This window comes from Manacus candei, unplaced genomic scaffold, assembly GCF_025592945.1.
Source record: "Manacus candei isolate 608988 ecotype Guabito, Panama unplaced genomic scaffold, ASM2559294v1 h1tg000014l, whole genome shotgun sequence".
Taxonomy (NCBI): domain Eukaryota; kingdom Metazoa; phylum Chordata; class Aves; order Passeriformes; family Pipridae; genus Manacus; species Manacus candei.
The window spans coordinates 76,549,106-76,573,763 of NW_026138062.1; the positions used below are offsets into that span (position 1 = coordinate 76,549,106).

Consider the following 24,658-nt stretch of genomic DNA (forward strand, 5'->3'; position numbering starts at 1 on the left):
TGTACATTCACATTTCAGTGAAAAGGAAAACCACCATCAATTATGTTAGAGGTGTCTGAAAGTACGTGACTGTCTGCTTGCAAATGCAGAAAAAAGCCTCAAACACACTTCCTACTCAAGGCCCCTCATGCCAATTTGCATGACGATTAAATAGCTTTTTAATTGCTGTTAAATTATGCCAGTTAAACTGTGATTTCATGCAAATATTAAGCTGTAATGACATGCAGTGAATCATTTACTAAGATTTAGAACTCGGAACAAAGAGAGACAATTCATTCTAATCCTCAGATTCAACTAAATTATGTGTCACTGGGCTTTTATGAATGTGGCCTGATTGCTTTGTTATCATTTATAAATTATACAAAGATTATTTGACACATTGGAAAAACCTGGCAGCAATAACCCTTCTGCAGACATCTGTGTGCAAAGCACTCAGGGATTTCCTCATATTGATTTTTAAGGAAAACGAGTATATTGGTGAAAACAAGGGAGCCTTTTCTCACAGCAGAATTCATGACTCTGGATTTTATGCAAAAGAATAAAATACAGTTCAGATGGATGAGCATTAAAAAAACATGCAGCTCTTCTGCTAAGATGGAACTCAGCCAGAGTGTGAGCAATGTCTTTTGCTTCATTTACAAATGACAATGTAGGAAGTATTTCTACTCTCTCTGTGGAGGAGACCGACATCAATGTCTTAGAGAGAACCAGGCCTGCTCTGAAAGCAACAGGGCAGAGTTTATTCTCTTCCTCTGCGAAGGCAAAGTGAATTTTGCTGGTTTGGGAATGAAAGAGGAGCAAACCCAACTCTGCAGAAGTCTAGTGAGGGCAATGCATTATGTTATACACTAATGAGTGACGAGTGTCTGGAAAAAACCTGTTGCATTTTAAGTGAAAACTGTCCATTATTGGACTCTTAGAAGTTCGTGTTTTTTGACAACTGAATTTACAGCAGAAGAGCAAAAATTAAGCATTGCCTTAGAGTATACTTGGAATCAGCACCTAGCTGTGCCCCTTCATAATTGCTTTTTGACATACACATGTGGTATAAATGAGTTGTGTCACTTGATGTAGAACTACATTTTTCCTTTTCCAGAATCACTTATACTTTTCCTGTGAGACCAGCAAGAAAAGGAAGCCAGTGGCTGCAAAACAACACTCCAAGTCTGAGTATAATGATGGATTGCAAACAAATGTATAAACATATATATAATATCTATATATATAACAGTAGAGGCAGTAGAGTCAAAGACTTCAAGTATGTTGCTTGATTTTGCTGCTGAAATACCGTGTTGACTCTTAAAAGTAGAGGATACAGTTCGTGGCAGAGGTTATTGAACAGAGCACAAGTTTGTTGGGTTCAGGTTGTTTAAGCATAACATGAAAAGAGATGCATTCAGACTCAGACAACCAATATAAGCCTGCCTGACCTTGGAAAGACAGATCAATTCATCCAATTACTTTATGGTGGGAAATGTTAGACTTTATGTACAGAGTAATCAGACAGGGGATTAGATATGATGCTATTTGTTGCTCACTGTGTGTGCAGAGAGATCACTGATAGAGTACTTGCATATGGCAAAGAAATACAATAAGAAGAAAGAGTAGCAGCAAGAGATTGATAAAGAAATGTCAATCAAATGAAAAGAGCCTCAGAGAAAGGGATTAACAATATATTCTAATGTAATTTTCATTTCTCTTATTGAAAATAGATTTGTATTACTGTTTTTTGCAAAGTGCACACTCTTCTTTCACAAAATGCAGCTACAGGAAGTAAAAATGGGAACTGTACAATTTTGGAAAAGCAGACACTATGCACTTTCACAGAATTAATCCAAGTGGGTTTGAAGCTCATCTTGTAAAAAGTGGATGCTGGAAGCTAAACTCTTAACTTCATAGTCTCTGAAATCAAGGTTTGTTTCTGTGTTTTTTTTTTTGGTTTTTTTTTTTGTTTTTTTTTTGTTTTGTTTTGTTTTTGGGTTTTTTTGGGGGGTTTTTTTTTGGTTTTTTTTGGGTTTTTTTGGTTTTTTTTTTGTTTGGTTGGTTTTTTTTGGTTTTTTTTTGTGTTTGTGTTTTTTTTGTTTGTTTGTTTTTTTTGTGTTTGTGGTTTTTTTTGTTGTTGTTTGTTTGTTTGTTTGTTTTCCCATAATGCTGCATATGCAAGTTTTCCATTACTGAGGAAAAGTTCTGGAGTAAGGAATAGTGCCCAACCCTATACTGGAATGAAAAGAGAGAGAGAACAAAGTATCTACCTATCTTAGGCATATTGCTTTGCAGGACATGGGGAAGTAAATAAAATAGGCATCAATAGAGTCAGTCAAAATGTTCGAATATAAAGACATTTGTGAGTGGAATCGACTATTCACTCTGTGTTTAACTTAAAAATAACTCTCATTTTAAAAGTCCCAAGAAAAATGTCCATTTCTTATGCCACATCTCATATGTGAAGATACCAATTTGAAAACGAATACCAAAAATGCAGATCTGCCCCAAAAGGGGCTATGCAGAAAGAGCCTTTTCTTACTACACAGCCTTTTCTCTCTATGTAGTCAAATATCTTCATTTTTTTTCTAACTTTTATTACAGCGAAGCATGGCAGTTTGGAAGGAACACTCTAAATTTCACTCATACCTGTACCTTTGTTTATTAAATTTAGATTAGCCACATCTGCACAGATCCACCAAAAGCAGTGAGGTTGTGCTTATGACAGAAACATAATTTTAATAACTGAGAGCATAATTTGAAAGCAGTGGGGCTAAAGCTATCACTTAGGGAATAATTTGGCCTGCAGACTCTTCATTACTGATGATGAGCAAGAAGACAAGAACACAGTCTGCCAGTGTCATTTGCTCAGCTGACAATTAGTGAAATAATCATCGTTGTAGGTATAAGACAAATACATCTGCTGTGACAGCCAGTGGAGAACTGACACCTTGGAGTCTGGGCCGAGTGGGAGACAATGCCTGGTGGCACTAAAGCAAGAGCAAGGCAGAAATTAGAGTGTGGTTCACTGTCTCCTTTATTTCTTCTATCTCCCAAGCTGAGGTGAGATGGGGCACTGCTCAACCTCTGCTGTGGTTCATCTCTGCCTCCACACTCTCAGCTGCTTTGGCTGATATTTGGAGAGGGCTAGCAAGTTTTCCCTGAGAGTTTCCAGCCAAAACATCTCTCTGAACTCAACTTTTGTTGAGAAAGCACCAGGGTGTTGTAGAACCTGCTCCCTGATGCCACAGGGCTCTCGTGCTCCTCCCAACCTTATCAATACTGGTGGGTATCAGGGCTTAAAATTGTGCTCTGAAAGATAATTATGGAATCCTAATACTATGTATGAGTAATTTTTTCAAAGAACTGTCTTTCAGAGATGAAAAACCAATGATTTATAAATAATATGGAACTTCATCTGCATAATGGATGAGTGAAACTGTCTTTCTAAGCATGAGACTGTCAAGAATGCCTGGGATGTATTAGTTCTGTGAGTAAGTTTCTAATGGCCTGTTCTTGAGGCATTGATTTGAGTGGGATTATTTGTAATCACCATTTTTCCTGGGAGAAGTCTGGAAAACATTGTTTATTCCCTCACATATTTTATGCAAAATTGTAGGCCTGTGTTCCTTGTTCCAGACTGAGCTGAGAGCAGGTTCTGTGAAGGTGATTGGGGTGTCTGTCTGAGCCCTAAATCCCTTAGGTGGAATGTGGGATTTACCTTTCCCCTCTAAAAACCCTACTGTTGGATAAGACAATTTTCTGCTTAGTGCCTTCAGTCTGAGAAATGCAGTTTTAATGACCATCCCCCATTTAGTGGCTGGACAATGTCTTGGTCTGTGTAATGACCTCAGGATTGCAGAATGCCTCTGACTTTGTATATCAGATCCAAATTACCTGGTATCTTCCCAACTTGCCCAGTACAGTGTCCTTTAGAAAGACCATCCTGAGCACAGGGTACAATTCTGTCAGCTCAGTTATTTTTTCACTCAGTGTAAACATAGTAAAGTTATGGCTACACACTGATGGTTCTTGCAACAACACTTTTTTTTTGGTGGTTTTTCATCTTAAACTTTTTGTACTTAAAATTCTGTTGAAATACTTCATTCATTTAACATGTTATTTTTTTTCTTAGAATTTTCTTAACCATGGCACAAAATGTACTGAGATCAAATCCTCCACTGAAAGAGCTGGCAAAGTGCTATACAGAAAATGGGGTGTCTTAGGGAATTTTGCAATCTTAAAATTCCTTTGCTAAACAGCAATTTTAATTGCCTATTACATGTAAATATAGTATTTCACCCACAGATTTTTAAATGCTGCTGTTTTTTCTCAGTTTTGAGATTAAACAGATATAGTTGCTAATGACCAATAAATGAATGCCAGTGAGTAATGAACCATGAATGGAAACCTATGAGAAATATTTTATTAAGTAAAAAGAAAACTTGTGCTTTTTGTTTCTAGATGTGAGAACACTGATCAAAGTAATAAAAATCTCTTCTCAGGATTTCTGCCCGTAGATTGCTAGGCAGTAGTTTTATCTTGATGACAGTTTTATGACAGGTTAGTCAAGAAACACAAAATTATGTATTTGAATATTTATCAAAAATTTTCATTATCACAGTTGCATAAGAAGATTAAAAAAAGATGATATGCAACAGTTTTAATTATATACCTTCTGATTAGATATATCTTTTTTCTTTAAAAAAAAAATCTTCTTGTCTTTTCTAGAAAGTTTAGTTTTTACTCAATTGTGTTGAATAAAATATCAATATTGTTCTTATACTCTTCATTTAAATCTGAGACAGCAGAGCATGTCATAGCAGTTTTTTTCTTTACATGACTCCAGTTTTTTGAAAGCTTTTGTACCAGCATATTTTCAAGCATTTAAGATACCTATTGGTAGTTAAAACACCACATTATTATCTATATGACAGCAATTACCCTCTTTGTTTTATATCTCAGAGTCACCAGTAAAAAAGTCATCAAACTAAGAAACGTGGCTATTTTAAAGGTTCTCTAGACTAAACAGAAAAATGTTGTTTGAATTTTGATTAAAAAAAAAAAAATCTCTTTTGGTTAACTTGAAAGGAATTCTTCACAAAATGTACAAACTTGTTGTTTTTTTAAAATAAAAAATGAAATAAATGAGGCAATGGGAGAAGAGAATTGCAGACACTGGTACTGATCAGACTTACTGGTACATGCCATGGTCGGTGGGTCCTTTTCAGCTCTGAAATAACCTTTTTCACACTGACAGACAGAAGTTGCTTCTACATGGGTCAAACTATGTGGAGGACATTTGGAACACTTCACATTTCCAGCAAAAGCTTTATAGAATCCAGGCCTGCAAGCTACAAAATAAGAAAATAAATTTCATTAATAGAAGCAAGTTTTGGTCATTAGTAAAATCTGCTCCATGCAATTATAAAGCTCCTTCCTTCCTTGCCAGTTTCCATATATATGTTATTTTGTTCATACAATTCTTCATGGTTTTTATTTTGGTGTATTGACTTAAAAAATTAAATCTGTTCTTGGTATATAATGGGGAATCATTAAAAGAGACTGATTCACAATTTACAGACAGTCCTCACTGTTGCTTGAAATTGTACCCAGACAACTTCACTAATATCACTTAACAAAAGAGCATTACCTACGTTTTATGTAGGTTCCATGTGGTAACAAGGAAGAGTGAGATAACTTCTTATCTGACAGAACAATTTCTATGCCTTCCTTATTCAAGTAAAAGACACTTGCAACACTTTGTATATTTACCCTCACAACACCTTGAGGGGACAAGGATGACACCCCTACATAGGGAGAGCAGAACCTCATGTCCCTTCATTGCTGGCCTTTAAAACAGAAATGAGTCATTCAAATAAATCTTACCACAAACCTACCAGGTGTGCCTTTTGAAATATTGTTTTAAAACCATCCTCAGACTTCATCACACACATTTAAACAGAGATTTCTTTCTTTCTCCTGCCAGCTCCCACATCTACACACTGCCAGCATGTATTGCAGTTACTGTCTTGTGGCTTTCCGATGTGAGAACAGAACAAATGAAAAAGCAACTCCAACATGTACAGATTGCACAGACTCCTATTCCTTCTGACTCCTCCAGCAGTACAATGGAAACCATTGCTGTAAATACAATTTCAAAGATCCATATGGTTTTTTCTCAGTTGTGCTGGTTTAAAAGTTAACCAGCAGGGGGAATGAACCCAACTCAAAGGAGAGATTATAAGTCAGAATGACAATTTATTAAAATAATACAGTAAGTACAATAATACAAACAAACAATTGGTCTCAACCCACAAAAACCCAAATGTATAACCCAGTACCCTGGGGCCTGAACAAAGTGGTGTTCCTTGGGCCCTGTTTGAGTCCAAAGTAAAGGGAGAGGGGAAGAACCTGCTGGTGGGAGAGCTGCTGCAGTCTGGCCAGAACTGGTGATCGCATTCCAGTGGTGGTCTAAGTCTGGTTGAGAGCGATGAGATGCAGCCGTCCTCTGGATCCCACGAGTGGGTTGAAAAATGTTCCAAAACTCCAAGATTATATATCCTCCAGTTCAGGCAGGAATGTTCAGTGCTCCCCTCAGGGCGGGGAGTTCCACAAAGGGTGTGAGGACAGAAACATCCTCCTATCTCACAGGCCTCTTAACACCTAGTTTATAGCCTGAGGAGTCAGGCTCTATGGGCAGAGGGTGTGAATAGTCTATTGACAACAATAGTCTAGTTTCTGGGAAATGACATGGAAGGCTATAGAATACAGTTTTGGGTTACACCCACCATGATGAACTGATCTCAGCTGTCCTAACTAGGACATTATCCACCCCTTATTCTATGCCATCCATGTCATGCCCAAATTAACCCCCTTTAAAAACTATATCCCTTTAAAACTATATACATCTATCTATCTATCTATATATATATACGATGAAACATTACAGACCATTCTCACTCAAAATTAGGTCCCCTTGTGGTACCCAACGTGTCTCCCCATCTTTTTGCATTACCCACCAGGTGGAACCAGGTCCCTGAGCAAAAACAATCCCTCGGATGGGTTTGCCTTTGCTTGAGGTGGGATTAATCCAAACAGTCTTCCCTAACATTCCTCTCATATGTACCACGGGGACTTTATCTCCATCTACAGTATGCAAAAGTTCTGATTGGGCAGGGCCAGCTCGATTGATGGAACCTCGGGTGTTGACCAACCAGGTGGCCTTTGCTAAATGCAGCTCCCAGTGTTTGAGAGTCTCCCCACACAGTGCCTTCAGGGTGGTTTTCAGCAGTCCGTTGCACCGCTCAACTTTTCCAGCGGCTGGTGCATGGTAGGGGATATGATACACCCACTCAATGCCGTGCTCTTTGGCCCAGGTGTCTACGAGGCCATTCTTGAAATGGGTCCCATTATCAGACTCAATTCTCTCCGGGGTGCCGTGTCGCCACAGGACTTGTTTTTCAAGGCCCAGGATGGTATTCCGGGCAGTGGCACGAGGCACGGGGTATGTCTCCAACCATCCAGTGCTTCCTTCTACCATGGTCAGTACGTAGTGCTTGCCTTGGCGGGTTTTGGGGAGCGTGATGTAGTCAACTTGCCAGGCTTCCCCATACCTGTACTTCGACCACCGTCCACCATACCATAGAGGCTTCACCCGCTTGGCCTGCTTGATGGCAGCACATGTCTCACAGTCATGGATGACCTGTGAGACAATGTCCTTGGTTAAGTCCACCCCTCGGTCACGAGCCCATCTGTATGTTGCATCTCTCCCCTGGTGACCGGAGGCGTCATGGGCCCATTGAGCCAGAAATAATTCTCCTTTGTGCTGCCAATCCAGATCTACCTGAGAGACTTTAATCCTGGCAGCTCGGTCCGCCTGCTCGTTGTTACGATGCTCCTCATTAGCCCGTTTCTTGCCTACATGAGCGTCTACGTGACGGACCTTCACACTCGGCTTCTCTACCCGGCCAGCGATGTCCTGCCACATCTCCGCCGCCCAGATGGGTTTCCCTTGGCGCTGCCAGTTGGCCTTTTTCCATCGCTCCAGCCATCCCCACAGAGCATTGGCCACCATCCATGAGTCAGTGTAGAGATAGAGTCTTGGCCACTTCTCTCGTTCAGCTATATCCAAAGCCAACTGAACGGCTTTAAGCTCTGCAAACTGACTTGACCCACCTTGTCCTTCGGTCACTTCTGCAACTCGCCGTGTGGGACTCCATACAGCTGCCTTCCATTTTCGGTTTGTCCCTACAATGCGGCAGGAGCCATCCGTGAAGAGCACATATCGCCTTTCATCTGCGGGTAGCTTGTCATATGGTGGGGCCTCCTCAGCTCGTGTCACCTTCTCCTCCTCTTCTTCAGAGGATAGTCCAAAACTCTCACCTTCGGGCCAATTGGTGATAATTTCCAGAATCCCAGGGCGATTAGGATTCCCTATCCGGGTTCGCTGCGTGATCAGAGCGATCCACTTACTCCACGTGGCATCGGTGGCATGATGTGTGGAAGGAACTCTTCCCTTGAACATCCAGCCCAGCACTGGTAGTCGGGGTGCCAGGAGGAGCTGCGCTTCGGTGCCGATTACTTCTGAGGCAGCTCGAACTCCTTCATAGGCAGCCAGGATCTCTTTCTCAGTTGGTGTATAGCTGGCTTCAGATCCTTTGTATCCCCGACTCCAGAATCCCAGCGGTCGTCCTCGGGTCTCCCCAGGCACTTTCTGCCAGAGGCTCCAAGAAGGGCCATTCTCCCCGGCTGCGGTGTAGAGCACGTTCTTCACGTCCTGTCCTGTCCTTACTGGCCCAAGGGCTACCGCATGGGCAATCTCCTGTTTAATTTGTTCAAAGGCTTGTTGTTGTTCGGGGCCCCACTGGAAATCATTTTTCTTCCGTGTCACAAGGTAGAGAGGGCTTACAATCTGACTATACTCGGGGATATGCATCCTCCAAAAGCCCACAGCGCCTAGGAAAGCCTGTGTTTCCTTCTTGTTGGTTGGTGGGGACATGGCTGCTATTTTGTTAATCACCTCCATTGGAATTAGGCGGCGTCCATCTTGCCACTTCACTCCTAGGAACTGAATTTCCTGAGCAGGTCCCTTGACCTTACTCCGTTTAATGGCAAAACCGGCTCTTAGGAGAATCTGGATTATCTTCTCTCCTTTCTCGAAGACTTCGCCCGCTGTGTTCCCCCATACAATGATGTCATCAATGTACTGTAGGTGCTCTGGAGCCTCACCCTTTTCCAGTGCAGTCTGGATCAGTCCATGGCAAATGCTGGGACTGTGTTTCCACCCCTGAGGCAGTCGATTCCAGGCGTACTGCACACCTCTCCAAGTGAAAGCAAATTGTGGCCTGCACTCCGCTGCCAAAGGAATGGAGAAAAAAGCATTGGCTATGTCAATGGTGGCATACCACTTGGTTTCCTTGGACTCCAGCTCGTACTGGAGCTCCAACATGTCCGGCACAGCAGCACTTAGGGGTGGTGTGACTTCATTGAGTCCACGGTAATCCACCGTCAGCCTTCACTCTCCGCTGGACTTACGCACTGGCCATATAGGGCTATTAAAGGGTGAGTGAGTCTTGCTGACCACCCCCTGGGTCTCCAGTTCACGGATCATCTTATGTATAGGGGTCACAGAGTCTCGGTCGGTGCGGTATTGCCGACGGTGCACTGTTGCTGTGGCTATCGGTACCAATTGTTCTTCAACCTTCAGCAGTCCCACAGCAGAGGGGTCCTCTGAGAGACCAGGCAAGGTGTTCAACTGTCTAATTTCCTCCGTCTCCACAGCAGCTATGCCAAAAGCCCAACGAAGTCCTTTTGGGTCTTTGAAATACCCACTCCTCAGGTAATCTATGCCAAGGATGCACGGGGCCTCTGGACCAGTCACGATGGGGTGTCTGTGCCATTCCTTCCCAGTCAGGCTCACTTCAGCTTCCAGTACAGTCAGCTGTTGGGATCCCCCTGTCACCCCAGAAATGGAGATGGATTCTGCCCCTACGTATCTTGATGGCATTAATGTACATTGTGCGCCAGTGTCCACTAAAGCCTTATATCTTTGTGGCTCTGATGTGCCAGGCCACCGAATCCACACAGTCCAATAGACTCGATTGTCCCTCTCCTCTACCTGGCTAGAGGCAGGGCACCCCTAGTCCTGGTCATGGTACTCATTGTGCTCTTCTTGTGGGTATGACCTGGAGGTCCCTTCAAGAGGATCAGACGTATCATCATTCCTGTACCGTCTGGAGTCTTGCCCACGAGAGACTGGAGCAACGTTTACCCTTGAAGAGTTCTTTATGGTATTTGTTCCTCTTTTCAGTTCACGTACCCGGGCTGCTAAGGAAGAGGTGGGTTTCCCATCCCACTTCCTCATATCTTCTCCATGCTCACGGAGGTAAAACCATAGATCGCTACGTGGAGTGTACCTTCTCTCCTTAGCTGGGGGGTGCTGGCTCCTGATAGCAGAGACTCTTGTTTGTCCTGGCGAGATATGGAAAATCCCTTCCTTAATCTCTTCTCTTAGCTTCTGGTGTCCCTCTTCAATTTTCTCTTCCAGGCTTCGGACGTGTTCAGCCAGTTTGGTTTCCACAGATGAGACGTGGGCTCGTAATGGGGCGGTGACAGTGTCTTCATAAATCCTGAGTTTGCTAACCAATGCTCCCACCTTGTCCTCTCCCTCCCTCCATTGCAGCGTTGCTAAGTAGCGGGAATACATTTCTGGCCCGAGTCGTGCAAACTTTAACCACATTTGGGAGGTGCACTGTACGGCATCTGGACTCTTAGGGAATCTTTCATCCTCTGAAAAGATTATCTCCAGTACAGCTAACTCCCTTAAGCACCGGATACCTTGTTCCATCGTGTTCCACTGTCCTTGCTGTACGTGAAGGTCCTCCTTGCAAAGGTATCTCTCCCTCACACTGGACAACAGTCGCCGCCAGAGGCTGAGAGTTTCCTGCCTCCTTCCAATCCCCTGATCAATGACTACATCTCGAGACAGGGATCCCAGCTGTCTGGCTTCACTCCCATCTAGGATCGTATCGTTAGCTGCGGCATCCCAGATTCGGAGCAGCCAGGTCAGAATGGACTCATTTGCCTGTCGTGTGAACTCTCTCCGGAGCTCACGTAGCTCACCCAGGGATAGGGACCGAGTGATTATTTCTGGCTCTGTCTCCTCCGGTGGATGTGAAGGTCCCGCCTCTTCGTCATCATTTGCTATGCGAACTGATTTAGTCTTTGATTTCCTTTTCTGGACAGGGGCGACTGCTATTGGTTTTGTTTGTTCTTCTGGCTCCTCGATGGTTTGTGTGGACACGGTGCCGGTTGGTTTATTTCTTTCTCCCTCTGACTCAGCTGTGGTTTGGGTGGACGTGGTGTCTGCGGATTTGCTCCTTCTCTCCTCGCCCTGACAGTGCTGTACCATGTCAAGCAGTGCCCGGTAGGCAGTGGCCAGGGCCCAGCAGGTTGCTGTGAGCTGGCCATCTCTGGAGCTGCCAGAGCATTTTTCCTTCACCAGTCTTATCATGCTAACAGGATCCTGCAGTTGTTCAGGGGTGAATTTCCAGATCATTGGAGGAGAAAACTTTTCCAAATACTGGCTGATGTCCTCCCACTTCCCGTGCCACTCAGCATTATCTGCTCCCAGGGCAGGTGTCCAAACAACCTCCCTAAAAGGCACTTTTCTGACCCTAAACATGGTGTACATAGTACAGAGCAGACAGAGCAACACTAACAATAACATTATGCTGTCCTTAACATCAAAAGGGAACTCAATATTTTCAAAAACTGTTGTAGCAGGTCTGAAGGGGAAGAAGGAGGTGGGAGGCTGGAAACCATCCACCCCTGTTCCCCCAAAAAGCTGGGTACGATTTTTAATGAGGCCCCAGAGGTAGCAACCCAAACCAGGACAGGCAAACAGGACTGAATACACATTTATAATGAAACTCATTGCTTCTGATGTTAGAATGACATAAACATAATATACTAATAAAGCAATTTGGATCCCTCTCCCTGGTCTTAAAGAGAGCATCAAAACAGGCAAATAATACCCCATCTGTGGAAATATGAACAGGCTCAAATACAACATCCATGTGAGTGCATCAAACAACATGGTGATCAGGGAGTTTCTATATTCAAATAGACAAATGCTTCAAATGAAATTGTGATTCTGACTTCTCTCTCTCTGCCCGACGTTTGGGCGCCAAAATGTGCTGGTTTAAAAGTTAACCAGCAGGGGGAATGAACCCAACTCAAAGGAGAGATTATAAGTCAGAATGACAATTTATTAAAATAATACAGTAAGTACAATAATACAAACAAACAATTGGTCTCAACCCACAAAAACCCAAATGTATAACCCAGTACCCTGGGGCCTGAACAAAGTGGTGTTCCTTGGGCCCTGTTTGAGTCCAAAGTAAAGGGAGAGGGGAAGAACCTGCTGGTGGGAGAGCTGCTGCAGTCTGGCCAGAACTGGTGATCGCATTCCAGTGGTGGTCTAAGTCTGGTTGAGAGCGATGAGATGCAGCCGTCCTCTGGATCCCACGAGTGGGTTGAAAAATGTTCCAAAACTCCAAGATTATATATCCTCCAGTTCAGGCAGGAATGTTCAGTGCTCCCCTCAGGGCGGGGAGTTCCACAAAGGGTGTGAGGACAGAAACATCCTCCTATCTCACAGGCCTCTTAACACCTAGTTTATAGCCTGAGGAGTCAGGCTCTATGGGCAGAGGGTGTGAATAGTCTATTGACAACAATAGTCTAGTTTCTGGGAAATGACATGGAAGGCTATAGAATACAGTTTTGGGTTACACCCACCATGATGAACTGATCTCAGCTGTCCTAACTAGGACATCAGTTTAACATATTCAAGGCTATTTTCTTTGCATCTCTAGAGGAACGAGGCAGTATTTCCTTCTTTTGTAATAAGACACAGAAAATATTTAAAATTAGATGTTTTTAGTAAGTGCCCCAAAATATGCATTTGATGGATGCAACATCAGTTCATATTAATGGAGTAGTTAAAAAGTATTAACTCATAGATTACATATACACTGATTAGTTTTTCTTCCGATTCCAAAGGCCTCTCTTTAATAAAAGCAGTTTCCCTCATAGCTGATTGAGGTGAGATGACACTAAAGAAGATAGCTCTTGATTTCCTCTCAGAACCCAAGAGTCAATTTTTGAAATGCCATTTTAAGAGCTTAATTTTGACCCAACAATTTCAGCAGTTCTCCCAGTGTGTTGTTCTGACTTTGCTGAATAGACATTAGGGAGGAATCCTGCCCTGCTGTCACTGACTTAAAAAAAAAAGAAAAAAAAAAAGGAAGTATTTCTGGTGTTAAAGATAAGAGGGGTGAGAACGGCAGGGATTTTCCCCTTGAAAGTAGGCTACTGGTCTGATACAACTGTGATTATAGTGAGTGGTAATTTTCCACTGATTGGAAAGACAGCAGGTTTGGTGCATGGAAGGAGGCAGCACCACAGACACAGGCTGTAGGCACTGATTCCTCTTCAGTTTTGGTGGAAGAAAGGGAGGAGGTAAAGCAGAATAAAAGGAATAATGTTAGGCTTGTTCTTGCTCCCTTCCTATTTTCTCATACCCAAATCTGCCCTGGTGAATATTAAATTCTTGCTCTTAATAACTACCTTTCAGACATGATGTACAATACAAAGAAGTTTGTGACTAAAGAGTTGGCAATTCCAGGCTACAGTTGCAGTCAAAGCAAAATGAGTGCTCTTTAAAATCCTTATTACTTCTAAAATTCACATCTTCCCATTCTGAAATCTTTCTTCCTTTCTGTCCCCCAAATGACATGTCACTTTGGATCAAAAGAAACAGCATTCTTTTTCAAGGGCAGTATTTTGTCTATATTTCAAACCATTCCCTATTACAAAATAAAACTCAAGGATAAGACTCAATTCCAATTTAAAAAAGCAAATGTTTTATTCTGAAATGGTATTCTCTATTGTATTTAAAGCAATTATGATTTTGACATGGTAAGTCTCTTCAAAGAAAGCACATATATACACATAGAGAAGGTGGGGGGAAAATAGTGGATTAAAAAATAGACAATTTTATTTCTTTTGAAGTCAACTCAAGTACACTTATGCTTTAAGCCAAGTATGTACTACAAATTCTGTGGCAGGGGGAGATATCAGAGGAGCTTTTCAACAGATGTTTTCAAAGCTATTGGCAACCCACTCCCCATTCAAAGGTAGAATCACACAATCAGGATTATTGGGTACCTGCAAATAAAAACCAGCCCTTCATAAAAAAGATACAATAAGACAAGATGAAAGCCCCCAAATGATCACAACCTTGGGATAACTCACCTCTCTGGATAACTCAGTGAAAGAAAATAAACTGTTACTCGGTCAAAATCAATGAATATGCAGCAAAATTCTGACATACAGCACTTCAGCTGCTGTGCATACCTAAGCTTAGACTCTGATAACAATTATTCTGTTTCACTGGCACAGTTAACCAAAATAATTGCTAAATTTACCATTTTCCATAGAAAGTTTGCAGGGACCAGAGCTGCTACACAGGTTTTCAAAAACTCATTTAGCAAATGCCTTAACTGAAATACAAGTCCCTCTGAAGAAAAGAAAAAGACTTTCTCTGTTCCCTCAGCCTTTATGTGTCTTTGTGGAACTTAAGGCTGTATAAAACCACTGTAAGCCAACTGTATCTTACAGCAATTCCAATCAGAACAGGAAAATTGCATAAAGAGTGGTACAAGCATTGTAATTTCTCATTTATTCGTGACATTTTGTACATGTTTGTACACGTTCTGCTACGAGATTGCATTACTGCATCACAATGTGTGTGACTGCAGGCTGTGATATCAAACCATACACAAGCACTAGATGTATTCAACTTCAGAGTCCTAAAGTCACAATAAGGATTCAGATATGGCTCTATAAAGGGATTATCAACAGGTTTACTTACATACCTGATAACCAAGTTCCTCTGACTTTGCCCACCTTCCTCGTATTTCCATTGTTTATTCTTCTGTGGCAGTTTCAGCAACACAAAGTTATTTAGTGCACAAACTGCCTCATGGGCAAAGGAAAAAGTCAAAACCTTTTAGTTATAAACGGGTTGCATTTTTGTATTTAAAGAAGGAAAAATAACCATCTTTTCCATGTAAAATTTTTTCCTATGTAAATGTGTTGCCAGTTAAAAGTTTGTTCCACGTGTTTTTGTGTGCAGAAAGTTTAGTTTTGCATGGGTTGATGAATCAGTATTTTCAAAGCATTTCTCATAACATTTTCTTCACTTAGCAAATAGTTTTTCATCTGTCATTTTCACAAATTCTTTGTGCATATCTTAATGTAAACTAAAATTTAAACTATGAAAAGCCATCATCTGAAAAAGTTTCTAATGATGACTGCTCAAAAAACCCTAAAGTTTGTTTTTATCTGTGTTACCACACAGTATTTTTTCCTACCTTCCAAATCACTGCCTGGCATCTTATTTCCCCTAATGTTATCTAACAGAAGTGACTTTGTGAGCTACTAATTATAGGAACAGTATGAAATTTGACTTTTGTAAAGCCTGGGGGAAGATAATATATTGTCTTAATGGCTAAGTAATTAGCAGGGTATCTGAGTGAACAATTGGAAGACACTAAAGTTTTCTCCAATGACATACAAGAGATCATGCAGAGAAGCACTGATAATTTAATTGGCTTCATAAAAGATAACACGTCCGTGAACATGCTTTGCTGCAGCTTTGTCAGGATTCGACTACGAGGTTTTCAAACTGTAGAACTTTTGTAATTAATTTTCCTTATTTAAAGTTGAATATATGGCATTGAGTTTTGTTTGTTCATTTTCAAGGATATTTCGAAGTGCCCAGTCCAGTAAATAAGTTGATTGCTACAAAATGCCGCCCTGACCTCTCTTGTAGAAGAGTCTTTACTGCTTGAGGCTGTTACAGCCACTAAGTTCTTCCCAAACCTTGGGGGTGTACAATGTAGAGACACAAAATCCAGAAAATGCAAATCATCTTCGTGGTCATAAACCTTGTTATTTAAAAAAAAAGAAAAAAAAGTAGCATTTTCACTGCTCTGTGGGAGCATTTCATTGTGAAAGAAAGAAGCTGATTCCAGTTTTCAGCTGTTTCACATCCAAATTGACCACTACAGAGTCAGTTGAAGTGGAGGGAGTCCAAAGGAAATCCAGGAGTAATTTTAGGTGTGTCTGACACTGTTGGTCTGTGTGTGGGAAGACATTTCTCATGAAAATGGATTTTTTATAGCTTGCTGAGAACTCATCAATCAAATTAAAACAGAGAAGACTCTGTTGTCATTTACAATGAATGGCAACCATCAGTAGCTGTGGGAGAGGTATTTTAATCCACCTGAATTGCGTAATTTGTTATGCTTTTCCACCTCATATATTCTTTGAAAATTGCTTACTGAATTTCACCAATGCACTATGAGACTGATATCTTTCATATTTGCTATATTCTGACAATATATAATGATTTTAATTTTAAAGTTCTCTCACCCCTCTGATATCTGATCAGCATATAGAAAGGACAATCTAATAAGGCCTGTTGTCTTCTACCACTGTGCAGAAACAAGGAACTATGATACTACTTAAACCAATTTATATTTGAGTAAAAGTGTCTAGAAAAGAACAAAGAAATATCTAGAAAAGAACAAGAGAACAGAATGTAACAAAATATAACAAAATATGCACATTGTATATTACAAAAGGCAGAATACAATCTCAAATCAAGATTAGGATATTACAGAATTAGGACAATAAAGGTAAGAAAACAACCTTTTATTGTGAGTACTATCTGGATAAATAATCTCAGGTCTCTTCTTTCCCACATGATTCTTGTTTTATTCAGGTCATGAATGGAAGGTAAGAGGGGATTCGCTTTGGGTCATGTTCAAACCTATAGTGAGACTATGTAGGATGAACTACCAGAAACATGAGGCATCATGAAGAACCCCAGCCACCACAGATTAGACATAGTGTTAACAATGGTTTGTTGAAACCACAATAATAAAAGACATCCTGTATCAAGAAAGCAAGGCTCTTGCTTGACATTGTTCCTACAGATGGTGAGGAGGGGACAAGTGACACCCCTAGGAAACAGTGACAGAATGATCCCACTTTTGGAGGACAATGGACTGATTTTCCTTTTCTGTTTGTTAAAAATTTGATGGATTTTATTTCTGGGTGTTTTGATATGCACTTAAATGCAACTGTGTTTGTATGCTCCAGTCAATCTCTTCTCTTACCAGTATCTCTGCTCTTTAATATTCCTGTTCTTTGATCTGGAGAACAGATAGAAGCATTACTCATACCCTTGACTTTGGAGAGGAACAAGGGTGTGCAGATAAAAAGGGTAAGGTATAAGGCTGCTTCTTCAAATATAACTACATAATGAAGAGGGGTAAATGAAATTAAATGTTCTTCCTCTTTGTGTTAATTCCTTTCCCCCCCCAGTGACTTATTTTCTGTCATTCCCGTATTTCAATATTCTATTGAGGTTGTTTATGAAAACAATTAGAAGAAATGACAATGGAGATAATTGGCATATATCAAATAGTATTTTCAGTTCACATCTCTGCATTTTTTTGTATAAAACACTAGTTTCAATGCAATTATCGAGCAACTGTTCAGGTCACACAGCATGTTTTTAAAGAATATGAGGTTTATCCAAAAAAATACATACAGACAAGACAGACAGTCAATGATATTAATTTTACCACTGCCTGTCACACTGGTTACAACTCAATAGCACATCAAAGAGTTGGGTCTGTCCCACACAGCACAGATGAACACTGTTCTGCACTTCTAAAGGTGCTTTGTCAGCTGCTTCTCAACAGCTTTTAAATTGGCAACTAAAGGCTTCTGATAACAACAAAGGGAAACACCTTGTTTGCCACCGAGGTGACTCAAATAGCTTTTGTGGTGTGAAAATATACATCTAATTAAAGTGTCCTTTTCCCATACAGAGTAATAATTACTCAATGACTCAAGTAGCTTTTCATATTGCTGCTGGAGACTTTCAAAGCCCAGTAATAGAAGGATTCTCAAAGATCTAGGAGGAAGATTGGTAATCTGTATTCTGGTTTCCCCTTAATCTACAAGCAAGACAGAGCCAAGTGACAGTACAGGAATAATACAAGTAACTTATGCTCCTTTCTTTTGTTAATCACTTTCACAGGTTGTACCCATTGTATTTGTCCCCTATTTATGGATTTTTCCTGTAGGTTTATATTCTATATTATTAACTTCTTTTTAAAACTACCTTGACTAAGGACTCAACCCCCCCCCCCCAATAAACCAACATAAAACCCCATCCTAAATACTTCCATATGTTGACTAGAATTCAAAAATATGATTCGAAATGCATAGGTACTACTAAAAGAAAGAGATGGAAAATGTTTTCAATACTGATAAAATTGTTTGTACTTAATTCTTAGAACTAGATGAAATTTTTTTCGGGCTGAATTATTTTTTCCCCAAACTAACATAGTAAATTAAATTTACTTCTACGACAGGTAGATGGCAGGTAAGAATGTTCCAGCACGAATGAATACAAAATTAGCAAAATTAAAAGCAGGAAAAAATAGGTTCATTTGATTGGAAATATCAAGAACTGAAACTACAGATGAAGACTGTATTAAAAAAAAAAAGCTATTCACCACACAGACTACAGTGCTGTACACAAAGCATCTGCAACCTTTTAAAATTAGTCCTTAAACATGTTTCATAAACTGTACTGATGAGTCAAAAGAGTTATTTTTTTTTAGAGAAGGTTGTACAGTTTCATTTTGTTAGGTCCTTTCATATATGCCAGTGAAAAAACAACCCAGGCTAAAATGAAAATAAAAGCAGCTTTTGTGTCACTTAGATAAGTCTGGGAGAAATTAGTTATTATCTTCTGATGAGTAAAGGTGTGTCAGTGATTTAACACATGATTTAATGTGGTTAAACACAGCAAAGAGGATCATACTTGTTTTTGGCATCTGTGTCAATAAAAAGGCTGCCTAGGTAAAAACCGGATGCTAACAGAATGGCAAAATTCCAGTTTTTAACTGCACAGAGACTGCACTACCACACCACTGCTGCCCTTCATTCCTGGCATCATCAAAAGGGATCACCATTAAAAACCCCACAGGTGACATTTGCAAACTTTGGCTCAACATTTTCAAGCTGGGCCACCAAATTTCACTATTTGCTCCATGAAATAAAAACCGTGTCCCTAAATAGAAAAGTATTTCCTGTACATGGCCCTAAAGACCTCTTGTTAATTGGTAAAGGGGGTAAAGGCAGAATCCAGCCCCCAATTTCTGTAGCTGCTGCTGATACCTGTTGGCAACTTCTGGCAGGGGCACTGATGCTGGAAGGTCCTCACCTGGCGCACTGTCTTGGTGTCTGTGATGTGCAAAGCACCAATGATGCCAAAAATAGGCAGCTGTTACTATGATGAAAAATACACTACATTATATTTGTAGAATCAGGAAGAACAAGAAGTCAAAACATCTCATAAAATCGACAGAAAATGGGTACTTTGTTAGTGATGGAAGAAGAGAGACAAAAAGCAACAGGATGCACCTCCTGGGAGAGGCAAGCAACTGTTTTTCACTGACTTGTGCTGCTGACAGTGTTGTGGGGATCTCTGAAATCTAATAAATTGTTTGAGGTGGACATAATCAAATGCACTGCTCCACAGCCAAATTAGTCTTTATTTCTGTTGATATTTTATGGACAGACCCCATAGAAAATCCACAATTGGAGAGATTTCATAAATCTATAAAGGAGATGATATAAACAGTATTTTCTACACTGCCTAATTTTTAAAGGAAGATAGTGAACAAAAGAAATGAGCCAGGCTAATTAAGGCACACAATAGAAATGGTAATCAAGGAATGTGACAGCAGTGAAAAAGAGGAGAAGTAATTTCCTGCAATATACTAGTGCATACTCCTGGGATCAGGAAGGTCTGTAGGAAATTAATGGAAAGAAAAGATCATGGCAGCTCCAAGCTACCATCTCCAGCATCTTCAGTAATCACCTTTAACTGGAAAAGGAGAAATGTAACCCTGGGAACACTTCAGGACAATGCAGCGCTGGAATAAGCAGAAGAAGTTACTGCTTTAGTCCCAAAATCTGTCCCCAGTAGCTGGACATTAATATTACACTTTATTTTAAAATATTAATAATGCTTTTTATTTTCTTTTTCTTTCTTTTTTTTTTTTAATTATTGTTTCGTTATTGTAAAGCTTTATTTTTAAGAAAATGCTTTCTTAATTCCTTCAGCACTGTCCACTAAAAGGTAACCTGGGACAAGGGCAATGCCAAGGAACATTCTGCTCCTGTGCAAATCCTGAAAACTGGAATACTAGATAATCAGCTGCAGTAGTCAACACCTCAGCATCTCCCCTGCAGGGTATCTCTAGGGTGGTTGAAGTATTTCTCTGCTCAGATGTCCTTTCTTGTTTGGGAACTGGCAACACAAAGGACCAAAAAAGGAGGAGCACACTTCAGTAGCCAGCACTAGTCAGGAAAGCTTACTGGCACACCTCAGAGTAGTGGAGAGAAAGCTTGAAACTCCAGGCAAACTTTCATTAAAGTTCTATTTAACATGTTTAGTTCACTGTCAATGCACAGGGCAAGGCCAAAGGGAAGAATGTGCGCCCTGTCTACTCTACCTGCTACAGGCTGCGGAGGCACATCCCTCCTTGCAATTCTGAAATTGCTCTGTATGGTTCTTTACTTTTCCAGAGGTTAAAGAAGGAAACTTGCTGCTGTAGCCCTCAGACTAAAGCAATGTGGGAATCAAGAAAAGCTGCTACACCAAGGACATCATATCACAACACACATAGGGAGTAGCTTAGTTAACATTGCTGGGGGCTATTCAGCATATCAAATTATTTCCATAAAGGAAAGTTGAAATAGTGATTAGGCTACAGCTGTAGCTGGAAGGAGTTTTTTTGGGGAAGGGATAAGGCAGGAGAGTGATAAGTTTCTCAACACTGTAGTGAACACAACAATAAGAAATATAATTTATTATAACTGCAGAAGGAACCTGTGTTTGCTGCAATTTCCCTCTATCATTTCAAGAGGAATTAGTGTCCAACTTGAAAGGTCATGAAGGTTTCTCTTTTTACAGAATCATTTATGCTCTTATATATATAAGTACACATATATACATACATATATATATAATATATATGCTCCTGTATAATTGAAGATTAACTCATCAGAAGGCACTGTGAACAGGCATTAGACCACACCAAATATTTCTTTCTGCAAGAGGAAAAAATATCCTGCATCCACTTTATGGCTAATTCCTGTTGCACATCACCTTACTCTAAAACATCAATGTGAAATCAGCATTTCTGTATTTCTATAAGGAGGTGCCTTTTCTCTCTGTCATGAGTAGATGATTGCTCTGCCATACTGGAGCTGCCACAGGGACTGAATAAATGGTCAAGGCCATTCAAGATATGGCCTCCTCTTTTTCTTCCTTTTTTCCACCTTTTATGATAATAATTGTAAAATTATGGATCTCCCATTTCAGAATTGCATGGTTAGCTTTGTTGTCTAGTTGAAGTAAGTATCTGTTATAGTGTTTGTAAGGTTTTTCCCCAGTATCATAAATACATACAGGTAGTGGCCAAAATAGTGCTGATTTCCAAAAAGATTTTTTTTTCTACTGGAATGTTAAAAAAGAGCTCTCTTAGAGTAGTGATAACAGTTATGAAATCATCATCTCTTGGTCTGAACATAATAACTGAATGCTAGAATATTGTCTCCTACTATTAGAAAGATTCAAAGTGCCTCCTACCAGATATATGTACAATATATAAAGTGCTTTCTTACCAGATATATGTACAAAAATTGCTGATCTATAGAGAGCAGTTTGTCAATCATATTATATACTTTATCAAATGTTATTACACACCTGTGATTCTTCCTCTCTGTCCCTTCTACTGATGCCATAAACTTATGTTTCTGTCTTATCCCTCTCCCAATTTTTCCTTCCATCTTGCCCCTCCCAGTATGTGAAACCTTTCTGTTTTCAACTCCGTAAGTAGTTAAGCAGATAATTAAAGATTTCTCTTTTTCATGTAGAAGAACAGACCATTTGAATCTGCAGATGCACTTCTCTCTATCCATAACAAATTAACCTGCTAGCCTGAGTTGATTAATTCCTATGAGAGCAATTATTTCATTTGTTTCACAGGTGGGGTTTTTTGGGAGCAGTTTTTCTGAAGCTGTCAGATTTTTAATTTTTGAAAAAGGCCAAAGCTCCCAGCCTGCTGGTTGTTGCAATGACATTTTTTTTTTTGGCTGGCATTATGTCAGACTGATTTTCTGTATAAGAATAGGAAGTTACCAGAACAATTCCCAAATAATTAATGGCACTTGTCTTCATGCTTCCAAACACACTCGAGGTGTATACTGAAAGCCTACTAAAGCTCCCTCTGACATGACTTACTACTTTATTACAGAAGTGCAGAGCAGCTTTCCAGAGAAGGCACATCTTGAAGGAATGTAATATTCTTACAGGCAGTTATTAACAATAAAAATCTGAAGAAAAGTGCAGTTACTATTTACAAGGATATAGTTTCTCGTTTTGGCCTCACTATAACCCTGTAGTTTTTAATGATTAAAGATCTCAATCTAAGATTTTTTAGGTTCACTGCTTTCACAAGACCAACTGCTTTTATAACAGATCAGCTAAAGCTTTACAATTCTGTTTATTTTTCTTCTCTGGGTAACTGTCTCTCTTACACTATTATAATTAGCAAGAAATAATAACAAGGAGAATACAATATTACCCACTTTAATAAATACTTTAAATAATCCAATATTTAAAAAGAGAAGATTAGAATTATGCTTACATTTTTCATTATGATTCCCAAGATTGCACATTCAACTATAGAGTTGTATGTATTATTTATTTAGTTAATTATTTACTTTCATATACAAGTCAGGAATTTGGGCACACAGACAAAATTACTGTAATTATGGGGAACATATAAATGCCCCAAACCAGATAGGTAATTGTATAGGTGCGAAATTCCTGGGGCAAAAAATACTGAAATGTTCTCACAAAATCAGGCATTTGGCCTTTGAAACAGAATGCTTTTAGATGTGTTTGTAGAAAAACTCACAAGCCTGATTTTCAAACACACCAAACATGACTAGTGACTCCCAGACTAAACCTAGTTCTGATTTACCCTATTCAGTAACAAGGAAAATGAAGTTCTCACTCTTCTGTGAGAACCAAACACTATTTTCTTTTGTATTATGTTCCCAAGCTTAAAGGAAAATAATCTTCTTGACTGTTAAAAATTGTTTCAAACCCATCTTTGTATTTCTACATTACTGTGCTAAATACTATATAATTTTATTCTGTTCTACCATTATTGTAAGACACAGAGTAACACAATGTGGTATTTCTCAATAAAGTCAAATTCAACCTTGATGATTCTGTGATTCTCTGATTCACCTCAGCAACATGCTCAGCATTCAAATACTGATCACAAAGTGGTTGTTAATACATCACATGATTTAAATAAAGCTCACCATTTTGCAGTTCCTCTATGACACTATTTTAATTTATATATTTATATTTATATATTTAATTTATATATTTAATTATAATATAAATAATAAAGCATATATTATTATAATACTACTATAATTTCTCCATCCATTCAAATATCCATTTTATGGCCATATCTAGTACAAGCAGATGATATTTTAGACTAAAAGAACTGTAGGTTGTGGTCTCTGCCTGTAAAATACATATTTTTATAGATAGATTCTGGTCTCAGAAACTTCACTGCTCAGGCTGCCAGTGATTTCAACACAAAAGGTTTTTATTTTTGTGTTATCAAATATTACTGTCCATCTTTCAGAACATTATTCCTTAATTACAACCAATGACTTATCCTATCAATGAATGACTGGTAAGAAAACAACACAAAACTGTTTTGTTAGAAATAGTAATTTAATAAACCCCCAAAACTACCATGCTTTAATACTTTATGTTTGTATAAATCATAAATTAAATTTTGAAATTAATAGTAGTATTATATGCAATGGCAGAGTGTAGTGCAGACAGTGTAGACAGATGAATAGCAACAATAAAATGAATATCAACTTTTGTTCCATCAATCTTTGTCAGCTCAATGACACACTGGAATGGTCTGTACAGGGGGTGCACAGGTTTCTGCCTTGTTATTCCTGTTTTATATATATATGTATAAAAAATTAAATGGAGGAAAGTCAGTAGAAAAGTTGCTCATTTGTAGTAGAATGATCTGTACAGGAGATGCATGTATTTCTGCTTTATTTTCATATATATATGTATATGTATATATACACACACATATATAAAATTAAATGGAAGTCAGCAGAAAAATTGCTCAGTAGTCTTGACCAAAGCATTCTTGAATTTTTTATTGTTTCATAACCAAATACTGCCAACTTCTCCAAATCCATCCCCACTGCAGCATTTGGATTTATGTGAATTTCAATATATAGGCAATGCCTTGGTGGACCAAAGGAAAGCTCTGAATACTGTCTCAAATATTCCTCTATTATAAGACAGGAATAAATCCTTTGATGATGCAAATGCAACCCCATTTTAATAAAGCAGAAATCATGAAGGTACCCTTTAGCAGAAGAGGGTTTC

The 24,658-nt window shown here is 39.5% G+C and overlaps 1 protein-coding gene across 4 annotated transcripts in view; it reads right to left on the reverse strand.

Moving 5' to 3' along the window:
- Positions 1–24,658, reverse strand: part of EPHA6 (EPH receptor A6) — a 451,959-nt gene that overhangs the window by 220,822 nt on the left and 206,479 nt on the right. For all 4 annotated transcript variants that reach the window (XM_051779391.1, XM_051779390.1, XM_051779389.1 and 1 more), the window contains exon 4: positions 5,181–5,336. In XM_051779391.1, coding sequence (XP_051635351.1) covers positions 5,181–5,336 — 156 coding nt within the window. The remainder of the gene's footprint in view (positions 1–5,180; positions 5,337–24,658) is intronic.